Below are 18,778 nucleotides of genomic sequence, written 5' to 3' on the forward strand. Positions count from 1 at the left end.
AAAGAGGTTCTAACAACTCTAGTATTGTGTGCCACTACTGTGGCAAAACAGGTCATATCGTAGCCCAATGTTATGCTAAGAAAGATGATATTCGCAGTGGTAAGTTTCAGGAAGGAAACTATGCATCGTCTTCACGACAGAATGAAGACAAAAATGAACATTTGTTTGTTATGCAGGATATGCTGAATGCTGTTATAGGAAAGGGAACACATGATGATGTTTGGTATGTTGATTCAGGTGTATCCAATCATATGACCAGCCATGCAGAATGGTTTGGAGAGATGCAGGATTTGTAAAATGCATGTTATGTGCAAACGGGTGATGATTCATGCCACCCAATTTCACATGCTGGAAAAGTTCCCTTGTCTTTGCATGATGGTAAGACAAAGAGTCTTTCAGATGTATTACATGTGCCATCTATTACAAAGAACTTGGTGTCAGTTGGTCAGATGATAGAGCAAGGGCTGCAAGTCAGATTTAATGCAAAGGGCTGCTTTGTAGAAGACTTCAATGACAAGTGCAGGTTGGTAGCAAAGGGAAGTAGAGTTGGACATATGTTTACTCTGGATGCTGGAATTCCTACTATGAATGCTGCTATGTATGCTAAAGGAAAATGTGTTGTTGCAGATATTGAAATTTGGCACAAACACATTGGACATGCAAATGTACAAAGGCTGAAATTAATGTAGTCCAAAGGGTTAATTATAGGTTTGCCTACATTTAGAGTTGCAGAATTTCATAAGGTATGCGAAGTATGTCAGTTTGGTAAGCAGGCAAGACAACCCTTTTCACATGAGAGAGATGTAAGCAGAAATATCCTTGATGTTGTGCATACAGACATTTGGGGGCCTACACAAAATGTATCTCTTAGAGGCAGTTCATACTTTGTCACATTCATTGATGATTGTTCTAGAAAGCTGTGGGTATATTTTATGAAGGAAAAGAGTGAAGCATTTGAGCACTTTAGAACTTTCAAGGTTGCAGTTGAAAGAGAAACAGGCTTGAAAGTAAAGTGCTTCAGGTCAGATAGAGGGGGAGAGTACCTCTCGAATGAGTTCATTGATTTTCTGAGGTCTTATGGAATAAAGAGACAGTTCACATGCAGGTATACCCCACAGTAAAATGGGGTTGCAAAAAGGAAAAATAGGCATATTGCAGAAGTTGCACGTGCCTTGATGGCTGAAAAGAATATGCCTAAGCATTTTTGGTTTGAGGCTGTTCATACTGCTGTTTATATTATGAACAGAACCCCCACAGCTGTAGTTCATTGTATGACCCCCGAAGAATGTTTTACAGGTAAGAAGCTTGATGTCTCACACTTGAAAGTGTTTGGCTGCATTGTGTATGTTCATGTTCCAGATGAGTTGTGGAAGAAACTGGATCCAAAGGCTGAAAAGTGTGTCTTTATTGGATACTCTTTAGAGCAGAAAGGGTATCGCTGTTATAACCCTGTCACATGTAAGTTTAGAGTGAGCAGGGATGTCATCTTTGATCAAATGAGTAGTTGGTATGCATCTAGTAGTGATGCGTTGGATGATGATGATGATCATAACACTCATGTGCAGGTTGAAAAGCAAGAACCACGAACTCTTAGTGGACCAGAGACATCATCTGGTAGTCCTTGGTCTGGGAGACTAAGGAGTACCTCTACATCTTCGGGTGCATCTAGTAGCACTACAGGTAAAGACAAAGGAAATAATAAAGTGTCAGATGGCATTGATGCAGTTCTTGATGGAGACTCTAGTGGCTTAGAGAGCTTGGATGATGAGCTTGGCATTCCTTCAGTGAGGACTCCAGGTGTGCAGAGAGCACGTGTCAATGCAAAGACTCCATTGAGTGATCCAGTGGTACGCAAGTCTAGTAGGGTGAGATACCCTGTTAAAAGATTTGGTTTTAAAGGTTATGCAGCTCACCATTATGCTTACATGGTGAAACTAGTTGAGGATGTTGAGCCCACTTGTTTTGAGGATGCTGTTGGTCATACTCATTGGGATGCAGCAATGGATGAGGAGATGGCTACATTAGAGGCCAATAAGACTTGGGATCTAGTATCATTGCCGAAGGGCAAGAAAGCTATTGGATGTAAGTGGGTTTATAAGATTAAGCACAATGCAGATAGTTCTATTAGCAGATACAAAGCTAGGCTGGTTGCAAAAGGCTATGCCCAGATATATGGCATAGATTATGATGAAACCTTCAATCCAGTTGCTAGGATGGCAACTGTTAGATGTGTGATTGCTTTGGCAGCAACCAAAGGTTGAAGGTTGCAGCAAATGGATGTGAAGAATGCCTTCTTGCATGATGATTTGCAGGAAGAAGTGTATATGGATCAACCAGCAGGTTATGAAGATTTAGAGCATCCCACATATGTGTGTAGGTTGAAGAAGGCGCTCAATGGGCTCAAGCAAGCACCTAGAGCATGGTCTGACAAGATTAGAGAGTATCTTGTCAATATTTGCTTCTATGTTTCTGATGCTGATTACTCACTTTATGTGAGAAAGGGAGATGCAGGTTTGGTCATCATAGTCATCTATGTGGATGACTTGATTATTACAGGTGATAGTGATAGTGGGATTACTGAAGTCAAGGATTTTTTGAAGAAGAAGTTTGAGATGAAGGATTTAGGTGAGCTAAGGTACTTCCTTGGCATTGAGGTGATTAGATGTGATGATGGTATATGGCTGTCCCAAAGACACTATGGCTTGGATATGTTGTCCAAGTATGGTATGACAGCATGCAAATCACTTTCAGTCCCATTGGAGCAGAATGTAAAGTTAAGTGCTGATGTTGGGGATGAGATAGAAGACCCTACTATGTTCAGGAGGATAGTGGGGAGTTTGATCTACATGACCATTTCAAGGCCAGACTTGAGCTACGCTGTTGGTCTTGTGAGCCAGTTTATGCAAGTACCTAGAAAGCCACATTTGGATGCAGTCAGACGCATATTGAGATATGTGAGGTCCACATTACATTATGGACTTTTCTATGAGACAGGTACAGATGTACATGTGTTTGGATACACAGATACAGATTGGGATGGTAGTATGTTTGATAGAAGATCTACCAGTGGATACATGTTCTCTCTTGGTAGTGGAGCGGTTGCTTGGACCAGTAAAAAGCAATCTATAGTTGCTTTGTCGAGTATAGAGGCTGAGTATAGAGGTGCCACTGTTGCAGCATGTGAGGTAGTATGGCTGCAAAAGTTATTGGCTGATTTAGATGTGCAGGTGGAAGGTCCAGTTGTCATTTATTGTGACAACATGAACAGTATAGAGTTTGCTAGGAACCCTGTGTTCCATGCGAGGACAAAACATATTGAGGTACACTACCACTTTGTGAGAGAGAAGGTACTAGGAGGTGAGATTGACTTGGTGTATGTCAGCACACATAGGATCAGATATCTGACATATTCATGAAGGCATTGGGTACAGAGAAGCTTCAAAAGTTTCGAAGCTTACTTGGAGTTGCAGAGATGCAGTTGAGCTTGAGGGGGAGTATTGAGATGACAAGCTCAATACATGTGGACATTGATGGTGGACCGCCTGGTTAGATGGGTCCACACGTCTACACTTAGCATGTCAGTGGTCATTATGACTCTCACATGGCCACTGACTCATTACTTATTATATTCAGGTTGTTATACCTATTTACAACTGGCATAATTATAGCACCAGTCGACTAATGTAGTCGGTTATGCATTGTTTGACTTAGTAGGCCACTTTCCTTTATGTTGTATCTTATCTATACTTTGTGTACATTGTAAAGTGTGTGGAAGAAGAAGAAAAAATCAGCAAGAAAACGTTTTGGGCCTTCATCTCTCTTCTTGTCTCCTGAGTGAGCTTCTCCTTGTGCATTCTGTGTGTGTTCGGCGTAGCATCTTGAGCAAGTCCCCCCACCACGCGATTCTTGACAACTGAACCAATTGATCATTAAGTTGCTGAATTTGGATTCTGCTCTGTTCTAGGGTGGTATTAACTATCTTAAGCTCCTTTGTTTGGGAAGCTAGAAAAGCTTGAAGCTCTTGAGATTCCTTCCACAATCTATCTCTTTCCTCAGTTACATTAACCACTTGGGTTTTAGTGTCAGCCAACTAAGTGTGCAAACTAGAAATTTCCATTTTCTGAGCATCAATGATCTTAGTCTGCTACTCCATTTGGGTACAAAGATCAGAAAAGAGCTCATGAGCAGAAGCTAGCTTTGCATTTTCTTTTGTTAGCTATTCTTTGGTCTGTTGGACTTCGTCATAGCAAGAGGAATAGAGGTGCTGGATACAGGCAGTCACACTAAGAGCTCAATAGAACGCTGGATGTCTTGACATAGTAAGGGAATTGCATCTCTAGCTACCAAGTATTGTACTGAAGGGATGGAAATATCCAGAGTACTGTCATGATGTGCTTTGAAAATATTTGTTGTTGTGAGGAAAGCTGGTAGGTGACTACTAGATTGAATAGGAATGGAGACTAGAGGAAGAACTGAGGCTGATTCAGCCACTCATTTTTTAAGCGTTTCCTCTGAACTACCATAGGAGGGATAGGATAAAGATCCTCAATGATAACATTAGAGTGTTCAGTAGTAGGGGAAGGAGCTTTTGGTGGATCAACTATCAAGGTAGGAACTTTTTTAAAGGGGCGGCATAGTCAAAAAGATAGAAAGGTAGGAACCAAATGTAAGATTATTTACATTACCCCTTGTGGCTTTGACAAAGTGTTGATCTGTCTTTGAAAAAAAGTAGGAACTCCAATCAATAGTTATGCCTTTCAACACCATTTTGGAAGCTGTAAACAACTCCTTTGAAAGATAATTAGAGGGTGTCTTGGCACACACAAACACGTCCTGGAGAAATTGGCCTAGCTGCTTCCACACAAGATTGGAGATCATGGAGACACTAATGCAGAAGTGATAAGAATCTTCTTGGGATCCAATACATATTGTATTTGCTTCTACAACAATTTAAGGATATCCTCATTGGAGAATAGTTGTCTAGTAGCAAGGAAAGAGTCTCCCCGATAGGGTAAAGACAAAGCCTTGCCTAAACTTTTAGGTGTCAATTGGACAACTGTTCCTCTAACATGGCCAGAACTCTTACTATAAGAGACTAGAAACTGATCATAAGTATCATTATTCTTTAGGATGAGTGGAAATGAGAGTGCGAAAAACTTGGCTAAGCCCGCTTTGCTGATAAGATTTGACTCCAATAATAAAGAATAATTGTGAGACACCAATGGGACATACTGGACTGGAGGAGTACGAGGCACCATTCAGATGGATTACACACACACCACACACACACAGACAAACACAACAAATGCCTGCAAAAAAACATGATAGGAATGAGGTATGATTCTGAAGGAATGGATAAAAACTCCAACTGACTAACTGGCCATCCCCAAGCAATTCACATCCTAGAAAAAATTCGGCATGACCTCTACACATATGCGACTGAAAGCTTCATGCGATGCAATACAATCAGACACCCTGGATCCTCGTATCAGGCATAAAAGAAAACTACAAATCATCCCCTTAATCGTGTCATAGTAACCAAACCATGATACAACAATAACCCACTCATGACATGACTAGAATGTCTATAATTAGATTTGACAATAGAAACAACTCGAAAGACTGCACGTGCCCATCCCGCGAAGCGCATTTATTGAAAAGGAGAAAAAGTGTAGTGAATGGAATTATTTTAATGCATGGTTCGTTTTAAGAAATTATTTAAAAATGGATGAAATTTTATTAGGTGTTAAACCTTAAAAAGAAAATGACGATTCCTTCTTAAAATGTTAATTATAAATTATTAGGGTGAAGCAGTGCGTTAAACAAAACTCGGACTCCGTTTCCCAAACTAAGGTCTCTAAATGCAGATTTATTCATTAGAAATTAATGGTGCATGAAGTACTTTTTTTTGCCAACACATGCTTTTTGTGATGGTTGGTTTATTTTTATTTTAGATTATAGGCGTCTGTAGCGCACGAAGCGCATGCGAAATGAACGACAGCTTTATTTTAATTTGTTAAAAAAATATGTGTTTGGAGCGAGCGCGCGTGGAAAAGTGGGTGATTAAAGTTTATTTTGATAATTAATCATGGTTGGGAGGTAACCAAAAATAAATAAAGCATGAAATAAAAAAAATACATGGCAGGGGTATGTATGCAAGAAAACTGAATGTGTATGTAATAGTCCCAAGATGCAATGAGTCCAAAGAGACAAAAGCCACTAATTGAAAAGGATGTGACACCTCATTTAAATAAAAGAAAATATCAAGTCAAGGTTAGTGTGGTCGTATTTGGTTTGTTTGGTTGTTGTTAGTGTGTGTGTTGTTTTTTTTTTTGAATTTTAATGGTGAGATTTTAGCAATCAACCCCAAGTGAAAAGAGTGTGTTATTTTTGCGAGCTTTTGATTTCGTGCTTTTGCAATTGAAATTGATTTTTAGAGCTTTTTGAAACAACCTTGGATTCTTTCTACAAACGACATGTCATGCACTACTGCTATTCTTTAACATAAACATATATTGCACATCATGCATGCATCATCATTTGGGAGCTCCCAAGGAGAATACTAAACCATTCACAATAAAGGGAGCAATGGTGTTGAATAATCACAACAAATAATAACATTCCAAAGTTTTGCATTACCCAAAAGGAGTACAATATCTAGAAAGGTTCTAAGATTGCTACGCCTTGATCGATCTTCATGTAACAAAAAGGACATGTCACACCCTAATGAAGTGCATGATGATGAGTCCTCCAGAACAATGAATGAGCCATGCTTACGTTGGGCTTCCTACATAACAGGGCATATCTTACGTGTTTGCCCTAACACAAAGGCAAGGTCAGTGGGAGTTAGTGTAGGCTGATGTATATGTCCATGTGCTCCTTGGGTTGAAGGCCAAGTATGTGCATGTACACATAATACATATGTTTGCAAGCAATAAATGCCTTTTGGGTAGATTCTCTTTTTTGAAAATCAGGACAAGTGTACCTAGGCTCTTCTTTGATGTGCACATCATAACAACTCTCTGTCAAGACTCGAAATACTGAATGTTGTCTCTCAAGTTGCACTACCTCCTCCAAGAATGTCACAACCATGCAACTAGCTACCTCTATTCTCTTTTGTGCATCTTTGGAAATTCCATGTCTCCACTTGCGTCTTCTCCCGCTTGAACCACATTCTGTAGAAATAGGAGGTTTGCTCTTCTCGTTCCTTGGTGGTGCTGTAAAGTAGGCAAACTTGAAACCATCCTATCTTAGGCTGCTACACTCTTCCTTTGATATATTTGTTCCTATATCAACTGACCACAAAGATGAAACAATTGGTGATGCTATCACTTGTTTCTGCACAGCGTTTGTATGCTTGACATCATGATTACAGAACCATATCCATTGTGCAATGGCCTTGTTCTTATAGGCTCTCTCAGACCAAAAGCATGGCGCGACTAACCCCACTTGCCAACTCTGTAATTTGCTGTTGCAATTCTTTCTACCCTCCATACCAAAACACTTTCTCACACAGTTAGGTGGTGTCCTTCGTAAAGCCCACTCCTCCTGTGCCACTTCTACCTCTTCTACATGGGTTGATGTTTCCGCATTTGGTGCACTTATTCCACTTGCAAAGGGCTTGATTGGTATCTCCTCATCCTCTTGGATACATATCTCTTCCATCTTTCCATCGTCAAACTGTATACTCTGTGGCCTGCCCCTGATTTTCCTTTGCCTTGACTCCATCACGTACCTCGGTCTATGAGAACTTACAGTTGCTCCACCTCCCTTCTTTTTTCTTTGCACAGTCTCCCTATCACCTTGTATTATAGGCTCCTCGTACAAAGGACTTCCAGCTACAACACCTTGCAACGCACGTGCAACAGAGGTGGGATTTGGGGATTCCCTTTTGGTGGCACTAGCCAACAAAGACTCCATAGAAGGCCCAGATCCAATAAACCTCCCTGTGGTATAGCCCAACCTCTTTGCACATTGAATATATGCATTCAAAACATCACTAACACATGCATCATAAAGTGATATCTTTCATTTTCCACCCTCACCTGCTAACCAACTAGCATGGACACTTTCTGATAAGTTTATGCTTGGAATTTGAGCATGTTCCCAAGGACTTTTGTTAGCCTGCGGAGTCAAATCCAAAAATAGAATCAATAGCTCTCCCCATTGCTACATTGTGCAACAAATCTTAATGAGCTGGAAAAAATGTCACACTTACATGAGATTCAATTCCTCCCCAGTGGGCAATTCTTTGCTCCCACCATTTCAACCACCTATCCAAAGCCTTGATGTGTTCCTTGTTTACATTTCGTGCCCACCAATCTCGGATAGCAGAGGCCTGAAGTGAGGCTAGTTGAGTTGTCGTTGCTAGCCTCCATGCTTCACACAATTCAATGTGGTGCATTTGTTTATCCACAGTGACTAATTTCTTGGTATGCTTTTGCAAACTTTTCTCCCAATGAAAAAGACAAGAACGCTCCCTCCCTTCCATTATGTTATGAGGTCCTCCATTGTACACAGCCCTTATTGCCATCCAATTTGCACTTGCCTCATCGGACATAAATCCAGCAAAGTCAGGTGGATCATGGCCACATTGAACCACGACAGAATTCAAATTTCTCCAAAACAATATTTGAGACTGTTCGTCCTCCTCTTTAAATTCACATATTGCAATTACCTGTAATGCTCTCATGCTAGTTCATGATTAATACATTAGTATAGTGTTCATTAACAACAATTTAATTTCAATAAAAGCTTTAATTATGTTGCTACATACCCGTGATCATAAACTGAACAAGACATAGTTGCCCACCCATCAATCCTATGGGTATGATCAAATTGCACCCATGCACGTCGTAAATCTCCAGTCCCTATTCGCCTCATACGATTCACTAAGTCCACCCCTGATGCTGGTCCCTTGGTGGACATTTTAAACAAGTAGCACTTCTCCTTGGCATCACCTTGTCCCAGAAATCTACTTCCATGGAAAAATGGAAAGACACAACGTTTTTGCAAAAGAAGTATGCTGTCATACCCATCACCAACCACCTGACCTTGTTTGGCTCTCTCTTGTGAAACAATGCCTTTGAACCTATGTGTTTATTAGAGGGTTATTTCAAATGTAGGACATACATTGTAAGCAGAAAATAATAATGCACAAGCTTACCCTTTATTCTGCACAAGTGGCATCATTTCTTCTAGAAAATGATTAAGGTCCACCTCAGTCGCCTCCGACTCGTCTTCTTTTGTTAAAGATTCAAACAACATCTGCCAAGCAACAAGCATCTGTATTTTTCGTGGGCCTCCCTTTTCGATCTTTAGGACCGTGCTCACAAGCCTCCGCACCTTGTCAAGGGTTGCCCTCTTTGTGCCATGTTGAACACTGTGAGCATGCTCCCCAACATGGATCACCAAACATGTCATTGTAGGATCCAGCGGCAACACATAATAGATCATGCATTTGCAAATGGCTGCACAAGTAGCAACATTTTGACAATAGTGACATGTTATCTTGGAGTTTCCCTCACTTGCAGGATAACCCATGCTCACGGTTCTATCCAAGTGACCATGGAAAAAAACATCATTGTATTTTCCCTCTGTTATGTAGTAAGGACAAGTGATCCTAAGACATTGAAGACTTCCAAGACAATAGCTCAAGCGCACAGTGCACTCAATTGCCATATTTGTTTGTGAGGGCCGCGACCACAGGTGACCATCATATTTTTGTTCCATACCCATCATTTGTTTCTTGCTATGTGTGGCTGGAAGCTCAAAAGCAATTGTGCCATTATACTCGATTGGGAGCTCATCCACCCTTCATGGAGGTCCACAGAGCGCTAGTAATTTTTTCAATCTACCCGTTCTAGCTTTCTCCTCAATGAAGGCTGCAATGGAGTTATCATAGGAAGATAAGTCCTCGCTTTGGCTGCCCACACATAGGTCCTCCTCGACATTTGTGTCATGTAGATCCTTATGGATCCCTCCATCATTGCATGCACCTATTGAAATTGTTACTTCATCAACATCCTTCTTGTTATCTGAGGGTATGTCAAGACACACTGGAGTTGATTTGCTACAACCAGGAGTACAATCAATGTAGTTGTCAATCTCATCTTCTATTGACTCAATACTGTTAGAGATGCACACGTAGTCATTTGAGTGCATGATAGAGTAGGTGGCTGATAATGTACTATCAATCAGATAGTGCGCATGCCCTTGATGATCCCATCTTGGAGACACAGTGACGTTTGCTCCACCATCATTCTCTATGACGACTTGCAACCCCTGGAATTTTTGTGTTGGAGGCAATAGATTCTGTAGGTAGTACTCACTCAAAAGAACCTCTCCATTTCTTAATGAAACCCTGTGCTCTAAGCAATCACTAGCTAGTCTCCATGTCAAAATAGCAAAACTCGACATGTTGTGCCCTCTGGTGGGTTAGTATTTGATGAAGAGAAGAAAACTCTGAATAGAGCTCACAGTGTGTATTTGATGAAGAGAAGGCAACAGTTCATCGTCGGATGACTGTGTAGAGAAAAAAGGGAGGCATGGAAGAAGTTACAAGAGGGTTAGAATAACCTCGAAGCTATAGCAACCGTCACTACAAGCAGAGATGACTAAATAATGAATATGCACACTCATCAAAATTTAAGAGCCACAGTCATTCATCAACATTTAAGAGTAATAATAAATAAGCATAATTATCAGAAATCAAAAGGAAAATTTACGACTCAATCACCCAGCATCCTTCATCTTTATTGGCCTCTATCATTCTGACTATATATCTAACTAAATAACCAACTATGCACTCATAATTAAGAGCTCTCGCCCCATGATTTTGTCAAAATAATGTTGTAAATTAGATTAAATTAATATTTTTAAAATTTATTTATGTTGTATTAATTGTTTAATCATTTAACGGCTAACTAATTACCTAATTACCTAATTACCTAATTATTTAATTATTTAACGGCTAACTAACTTACGAGAGAGAGACTAACTAGCTTATTAATTATAATAATTCTATGAGCGATGACGAGAACATTAGCTTTGTCCTGAGCACTCCGATTGTGCTCATGATATGGACCATGACAATTGACTATGTAGCTTGACCTACTGTCAACGTTCGAGGCTTTGGAAGATTCAGATGAATATCGTTGGGTGCGTCAGATTCGCGAACTATGTGCTCGGTGCTTAAACGCTGGCAAATTCAGTGCGCGAGCAAAGTGCCTCTCTTCTTTATTAGGGTTATTAAGTATGGCGAAACTCTCTTCCTCAACTCTCTCCACTCTCTTTGCTCTCTCTCTCTCTCTCTCTCTCTTCTCTCCCTCTCTCTCTCTCTCCCTTCTCTCCCTTCTCTCTTTCTCCCTTCTCTTTCTCCCTTCTCTTTCTCCCTTCTCTCTTTCTCCCTTCTCCCTTCTCTCCCTCTCTCCGTCTCTCTCTCTCGCGACACACACACACACAAGAACTCTCTCCCCCCTCCTCAGACTTGCAGCCTGAACGCCCCGTAGCCCCTGCCCCACAACTCCTGCCCGTTGACAGAGAGACTCCTAACGTTGAGGTATGCCTCTCTGAAGCTCCATTGTGTCCGTTAGCATGGCGTGTGCAGCTCCGCATCCGCGCAACCGTTGACAGAGAGACTCCTAACGTTGAGATTGAAGCCCCCCAATCGTCCGCGTCCCCACGGACGATGGGTGGGCTTATGCTCCGCGTCCGCGCAACCATTGACACACAGGCTCCAAACATTGAGATTGAAGCCCCCCACGGACAATGGGTGGGCTTATGCACAAGCGTCGTCTCTCCCGTGTGGCATCATCTCTCCCGTGTGGCGTCATCTGTGACCTCAGCTCTCCCGTGTGGCTTCGTCTATGACCTCAGCTCTCTCGTGTGGCTTATGCATGACGATGGGTGGGCTTATGCACCAGCCCCCCAATCGTGCGCGTCCGCGCGGACGATGGGTGGGCTTATGCACAAGCCTATTTTCATTGAATTTTCTAAATTAAAGAGGTTGATTGTATTGTTAATCTTTAACCTTAAAGAGATTGATTGTGTTGCTAATCTTAAAGAGATTGATTGTGTTCTTAATCTTAAAGAGGTTGATTGTGTATCTATTTGCAAGTGTGTAGAGAAAGTTATGGCACCTAAAAGAGTGCTTAGAAAGAGAAAGAAATGTGTGTCACCTCATAGTAGCCTTGAAGTCTGTATGAAGCTACGTTCAGGATGTGTTCCTGGGCGGATCTTAGAGCAAGAAGCATCATCGTGTTTGAGATCAGTGGACACTCCTTCAACAAAGAAAGGATGTGGTCCAAAAAGATGTGTCTACATTGATGATGAAGCACAAGTGGATGGGGACTCCAATACAATTGACGGGGTTGCGGAGCACACAGGTTATGTATTATATATGATTGATTTAATGCTACAGTTTTTTATTGTTACTTATTAATATCTGCTCCTACAGAGACTGATGTGCAGCATGATAGTCTAGATGACAAAGAAGAGGTGAGTGGTGATAGTGATCAAGGGGAGAATGATGATGAAAAAGAAAAGAAGCACTCAAGAAACTTAGGCAAGCAAGTCTCTCTAGGACTGATGAAGGATGTGCTGAGTCAATTTTATATAAAAAAGAGGACGCTGCCTCCTCTTGTGCCTCTTTGCAGACTAGTGGCTCATGAGGCAGTCAGATTTGCTACGGATGATGCCCAGTGGTTGATTCCTTCCTTTGATTCCACTGGTTATCTTGAGACTATGGGACACTTCCTTGTGTCAGTTGAAGGTCCGAGAGGAGAGACCATGTCTGTGACAGCCAGCAATCTAGATGAATGGGGTCCAATATGGCGTCAAAGAAATGAGAACTTTGAGAGGGCTCTTGGAAGAGAGTGGCAAGACCTTAAGGGTAAAAAGTTCTTGGTTTGGGATGGAAACCACATGCTTAAAACGTGGTGGAAACGCATCAAAGAAAGTAAGTTGTCCACTATACATGCAAGTATTGAATGTTTGTATCCCATTCTTATGTTTGTTGGTTTTCAATTACAGAGTACTCCGACTGTGCTCACTACCATGCTAGTGTACGGTGCCAATTCATTGAGGTGCCAAAGGCAAAGGAAGCAGAGCTACTACTCGCACTAGACACCACGAATGCGTAAGTCTTCTTCCTTTAACTATGCTCCTCTTTGTAATATGTTACACTTACATTCTCATATTATGCTTTTGTTTGTTTTCAATAGTATTTCTAGAGCTCATGTTACTCCAAATATTGCGCATGAGGTGTATATGTTTCAAAAGTTTGGTATTGCAAACAAAGACTCCATTCTAGATAGATTGAGTCCGGCCATGAGGAAGTGGGTTGAGGTTGAGATGAGTATAGAGGCAAGGTATTATCATGGTGTTGCTCCATGGTATAACTCTCCTTGCGGTTTAATATCTCATCTTGTATGGAAGGCGATTTTCTATCTATGGCTCACTTGTATGAGATGTGCTTTTCTATCTCTAATTTAGTTTTTTTTTTGGAATGATAGGATGAATTTCATGTCTTCATCTCAAAAGAAACTGCGAAGCTTGAGGCTCTTGGTCTAGATGAGGTAGAGAGGAAGAAACGTTTGGAGAAGGCTACAAGGGTGGAAGAGGAGCGCCTTAAGGATAGGGGTTACAAGTACCTATCCATTGCTAATCCCCAAAATGGTGATGAGTTCTTTAAGTTGTTATTTGGGCTAAAGTGCGATGATGCAAGCATGCTCAAGATCACAAGAGACAAGTTGTATTGTCTCACAAGCTCAAAAATCCCTGCGGAAAGGTAATTTGTATATATAACGCAAGGTGTGTGCATGTGATGCTTTTTTCTTCAATGCTTTCTATTTGCGTATATTGTTGTGCATCACAGGAAAAAAATATTGTTGCATCTTATGAGTCTCACAAAGGCCAAAGACCCCCAATACCCGCATTTTGGTGATTATAAGCTCTTTCGGGTTTACATGAAGAAAGAGACATATTGGGCTCACTTGCATTCAGAGGCACTACTTCAGATTGAAAGGATACAAGTAGAAGGTCCACAGCTACCAGATTCATTTGAGGAGTTCTTTAAGCTTAACATGAAGAATCATGTCATGCAGGTTGACTCAATGCAGTGCATTCATATTGCTTTCTTAAGTTCTTTCTTAAAATGTATATGTGCTAATGTTAAGCGCTTGTGAAACTTGTGTAGGCTTTTGTACACCTCTTGGATGGAGTGAAATCTTCAGATGTTGCAGAGAAGATGCCAGAGCTTACGTTTTCAGCCAAATGTGTGATTTATAGGTTAGCATCAAAACTATTTTTTTGCAAACTCTTCATCTTAAATGTAGTAGATATAATGGCACTTGAAAGCCTATTTATGTTATTGATTTTTCTATTCTAAGCTCCACGTGAAAGCTCGAGGTTGGGTGGTTTGTTTATTATTATAAAACTATTGTCTTATATAAAGGAGATTGTGTGTCTAATTTTCATATTAGATTGCATGCATTTGCTTGTGTAATTGGCAAGAATGTTGCAGGTGGATACTACAATGTGTAGAAGAGAAGAGGTTGGATGCAGCTCCGCAATTCACAAGAGAGTGGATTGATGTTCGTGACGAGAACACTATGTATTCTCCATCATTACGTGAGAGAAAATTGACGGCATGGGAGGCAAGTGTTTGCCCTTGGTGGCTGGATTACCCTGTGGGGGTTATCCCTAAGCAAGAGAAAGATCTGCATGAGAGTAAGTACTTCAATCTATGTAAACATCTCGTCGCTTTTGTAGCAATAGTTTTTGTGCTCATGCATGGGAATATAAGGATGAATAATACTATGTAGGATTCAAGGAGGAAGTTGATACTCATGAACCGCTTACCGCACCCACCACTGTAGAGGAGCAAGCAACCAAGGATACCAAAGGTGCAGAAGGAAGTACTCAGGCTAGTGAAGCTAGCAAGGATGCTCCACATGCCACCCAAGGTACTCAAGGTAATCTAGGGAGAAAAAATGTGCCAGAGTCCTCTATGGCACCCTCGAGAGAACTGGGAGAGGCGACCTATGACCCGTTTAGTAGGTGAGAAATCTTATATTAACTTGAAATTCATGTGCTTTATTGGTCGCCCATGAAGATAGTCGTGTATGATTATTAAAAATAAATTACTTTGAAATAATTGTTGCAGGGTTCCAGTATCAAACATATGTCGATGCTCTATTAGTGGATGTGACCCAAATTGATAGATTTGCCCTTGATAGGTAGACATGACAACTACATATTGCAAGAACATCAATTTACATGTTGCATATAGCATTGCATCATCGTTTACTTTGCATTAATGACTATGTTGTTTTGTGTATAGCATCAACAAGTTTTTTGCAACACAAAAGATGCATCTTTATAGCAAAGATGGAGTTCCATGTCAAGAGGTGGCTCAATTGATATTTGCGGATTTTCCTACGAGCTTGCTTGTGGATGCTCTAGGGCCCATCCCATTGGGTAAGTTATGCTTTTTATCACACAAGGTTTACATCAAACTCACTTCTCATATATCATAATGCCAATGTTGTTTGTAGAGGGCATGACTATTCCCAAGTGGAACACGTTCTCAAAGGGTCTAGTTATGGGTTGTATGGACCTTGCTCGCGAGTATTTGGCCGACCAAGGATTCTTAGTCACTATGTGCTTAGCAGAGCATATAGGTGAGTTTATTACGGATGTGGCAAGAGTGGGGCTTGTGCACCATCGCACTTGGACACTCATGTGTGACTCCAAGGCTTATCGACATCCCGTTACTAGAGAGGGGGTAAGATAACAAAGTTGGATACGTTGAACGTATGGTTGTATGTTCTAAATAAAGTTTCTGTTGCATGCTTTAAATAAAAACATGGATCACTTATTCTATTTCCACTCGTGAATAGGTACTTGATCTTACTGTGTGTCTTTGGCATCATGCTGGTCATGTTGTGCCTTGCTACGACAGAGAGGCTGGGGAGAAGATTTCAGAGAGATTGTTTCCAGCGTATCGTAGCTACATGATGGATGATTGTGTCTTTCCCATAGACGTTGATGGTGTTATTGTCAGAGACGGAGCAGAGAGGTCTCATATTTTCTATCGGTAAGTAGTCTTGCATGTTTTTGCTCTCAGGTTACCTTGTATGGTATTTTCATTGTTTCTACTTGCATGGCCGCAAAGATTCTGTATCTTGATTGGTGATATGTGATTGGTGATATGGTTAGGTGGTTACTAGCTACATTCACGAAACGCTACGACTATGTTTTGGATGTGTTTGCGGGGTGTGGTGGTTTGGTGCGGGCCAGTGCAGAGGAGATGAGACATTGCATGCGTCTAGAAATAGATGATGTGCTCTATGGGGAGTGTTTGTCCACCATAGTGTGTGGACCAGTACCATGCTGAGAGAGAGTGTGTTTTTTTTTCAAGAGACTCTAGACATTTCATTTTGTTACTACTTTTATATGTTTATTATACACTTCGTCATGTGACTATGCCCGATTTTGTCTAAGAGATTACATGCATTGGGATCTTTGATTTGTTTTTAGGAAGAGTGTACCTTGCGACTATTTGACACGAATATATTTTACTAGTTTTCCGTTGGTTTTGTTTTCTTGATGTGTGTTCATGTAAATGCAACGTGTCGTACTCCTTAAGTAAGACTATTTATATGCAGAATGGATATGTTGCACGAAAAAGCTCGAAAAAAAGAGATTGATTAGAAAATAATGAAAATGAAAGCCCGCAAAAATAAAATCCCCAAGTGAAAATTGAGCCATCAAGTTTTAACAATGTGTCTCAATTTATCCAGCATTTTTAAGCTTATTTTCAAAATTTAAAATGATTTTTTCATGAATTTAGGTATTTAATTAACTTTTTTGCCTTAAAATAATAGTTTGACCATTTGGCAAAGCAATTTCAGCGTGTGGAACATTCTAAAAACATTCAAATGAGTTGTTGGTATTTTTTTGAATTTATTTTTAATTCTTATTGATTTTAAAATAAATTTTATTCAAATTTTAAAGAATTTTGAATATTTTTAATTTATTGCAACTAATTTTTTGCATTACAACCAAGAAAATAATCCAATTTTTTTTTCAATTAGCTAAAGAAAATTTCAGCTATTTTTTTGTTTTTAATTGAATTTATATAAAATTTTATGATTTTTAAAGCGTTTTTAGATGTTTCCTCAGGTTTTATCGGGTTTGGAAATAAAAAAGAGATACCCAAGTCTATGTGTGAACAACTGTGTGGAAATGGCTGAGTATGCACCATCTCACGGACAAGACCACACACACGAACAACTCTCGGATGTAGCACAAAGACCCTTGCGGTCGCGTATGAACTTTTGAACACCTGCAAGCTCGTTTTGTTTAATTGGAATTGGTGGTTGTAAACGGGGAATGGGCTATGCGACTGTTGCAGGTTGGAGGAATGGTCGGAAAGCGGGCTAGGGAAGGGGGTGGGGGTGGGGGAGGAGGGGCAGGTTGACCCGTTGGTGCAAGCCGCTGGTAGTAGGTGGTGTAAATAGGCGGGACAGAGTCGTAGGGTAGTAGGCAGGCAGCTCATGGGCAGTCGGACAGAGTTGTAGGGTGGCAGCGTGCAGGGCCAGGGTGGCGGGAGCGGGCGGGGCGGCAAGGAGCCGACAATTGCGGGGGAGGGAACGTGTAGTCCCATGCGGTAGAAGGAGCCTGCAAAGCTGTTGAGAAGAAGAAGAGGAAGGAGGAGGAGGAGGATGAGGAGAAAGGAGAAAGAGTAGAAGCAGGAGAAGAAGGAGGAGGAGGGAGAGAGGGTGGTCGGGGAGAGAGAAGACGAAAGAGAGAAAGGGAGAAAGAAAAGGAGAGAGAAGAGAGAAGAGGGAGAAGGGGGTGAGGGGATGCGGGAGGGGTAGTTGGGGGGGGGGGATAATTAAATTTTTAGAAAAATAATAAGAAGAATCAACAAAAAAAGAAAAATAAGAATAAGAAGAGAAAAGAAACATCCCTGCGTGGGGGGTAAAAAAATTTACCATGCCAGGAATGGGGAGTGAATGGTTAGCGGATGACAAGTTGAATGCATCATGCACGTTAAAAGACGAAAATGAGGGCGTTCGCGTGCAAACCTGCAAGACTTCGAGATGCAAAAATAGACAAAAATTAATTGCAAAAAATTCATATGCTGGAACGAAGTGCAAAAAAAAGAAAAAATATCCAAAATGATGGGCCGGGCAGGTCAATCACTGCTGCAGAGTGCCAGTCCGACCATTCATGCGGAAAAAACCAGAAAAACATATTTGAAATGAGGCAGAAGAATGAATAGAAAACAATCCGGCAATTGAATTGCAATGAAATGAACATGAAAAATGTCTGAAGGGATAGGGATGGAAAAGATCGAATGTGGTTCCGGGGATGGGAAGGTGCATTTGCAAGGGAAAAACAAGAACAAACACACCCGCAAAACTAGATGTGGAAATTAAGTGAAGAAGATTCGTACATCGAAACGGGAGGCAATAAAAAGGAAAAATGTTAGGATAAGTGTGGTTGACAGGGCGATTAGGTCAGAACGTAGGTCGGAGGACATGAGGAGGCATTCACATGGGAAAAACAATAAATTGGAGCCCAAAATCACATATAAAAATTAATAACAAAAAATCCAGAGGTCAAATTATGGTAAAGTAAAAAGGAATAATGGAAAGAAAGGGGGTCTAGACAAGGTTATCGAATTAGAATAAATTTTTGAGGAGAATAGGGCAGGTTCGCATGGGAAAAAGGATGAAAAGACACATGAAAAGGATACGAAAACTCG

The 18,778-nt window shown here is 40.8% G+C and overlaps 1 protein-coding gene across 1 annotated transcript; it reads left to right on the top strand.

Moving 5' to 3' along the window:
• Nucleotides 1-12,202: 12,202 nt before the first annotated feature.
• LOC148026939 (uncharacterized) lies at nucleotides 12,203-18,436 on the top strand. Its single transcript, XM_087690357.1, has 3 exons — nucleotides 12,203-12,370; nucleotides 12,460-12,878; nucleotides 18,346-18,436. Exons 1-3 carry the CDS (start codon nucleotides 12,203-12,205, stop codon nucleotides 18,434-18,436), a joined length of 678 nt encoding a protein of 225 aa, XP_087546483.1.
• The last annotated feature ends 342 nt before the right edge of the window (nucleotides 18,437-18,778 follow it).

The sequence above is a fragment of the Lygodium microphyllum genome, chromosome 13 (genome assembly GCF_053477565.2).
Source record: "Lygodium microphyllum isolate KBCC chromosome 13, Lygodium_microphyllum_v1.1.10, whole genome shotgun sequence".
Classification (NCBI taxonomy): domain Eukaryota; kingdom Viridiplantae; phylum Streptophyta; class Polypodiopsida; order Schizaeales; family Lygodiaceae; genus Lygodium; species Lygodium microphyllum.

What these genes read in the sequence shown, in the direction of transcription:
- LOC148026939 (XM_087690357.1), top strand. Translation starts at nt 12,203, where the DNA reads ATGAAGCTACGTTCAGGATGTGTTCCTGGGCGGATCTTAGAGCAAGAA. An exon ending in ACTCCAATACAATTGACGGG is followed by an intron (nt 12,371 to 12,459) that starts GTTGCGGAGCAC and finishes GCTCCTACAGAG; the next exon opens with ACTGATGTGCAGCATGATAG. An exon ending in AGGGCTCTTGGAAGAGAGTG is followed by an intron (nt 12,879 to 18,345) that starts GCAAGACCTTAA and finishes AAATGTCTGAAG; the next exon opens with GGATAGGGATGGAAAAGATC.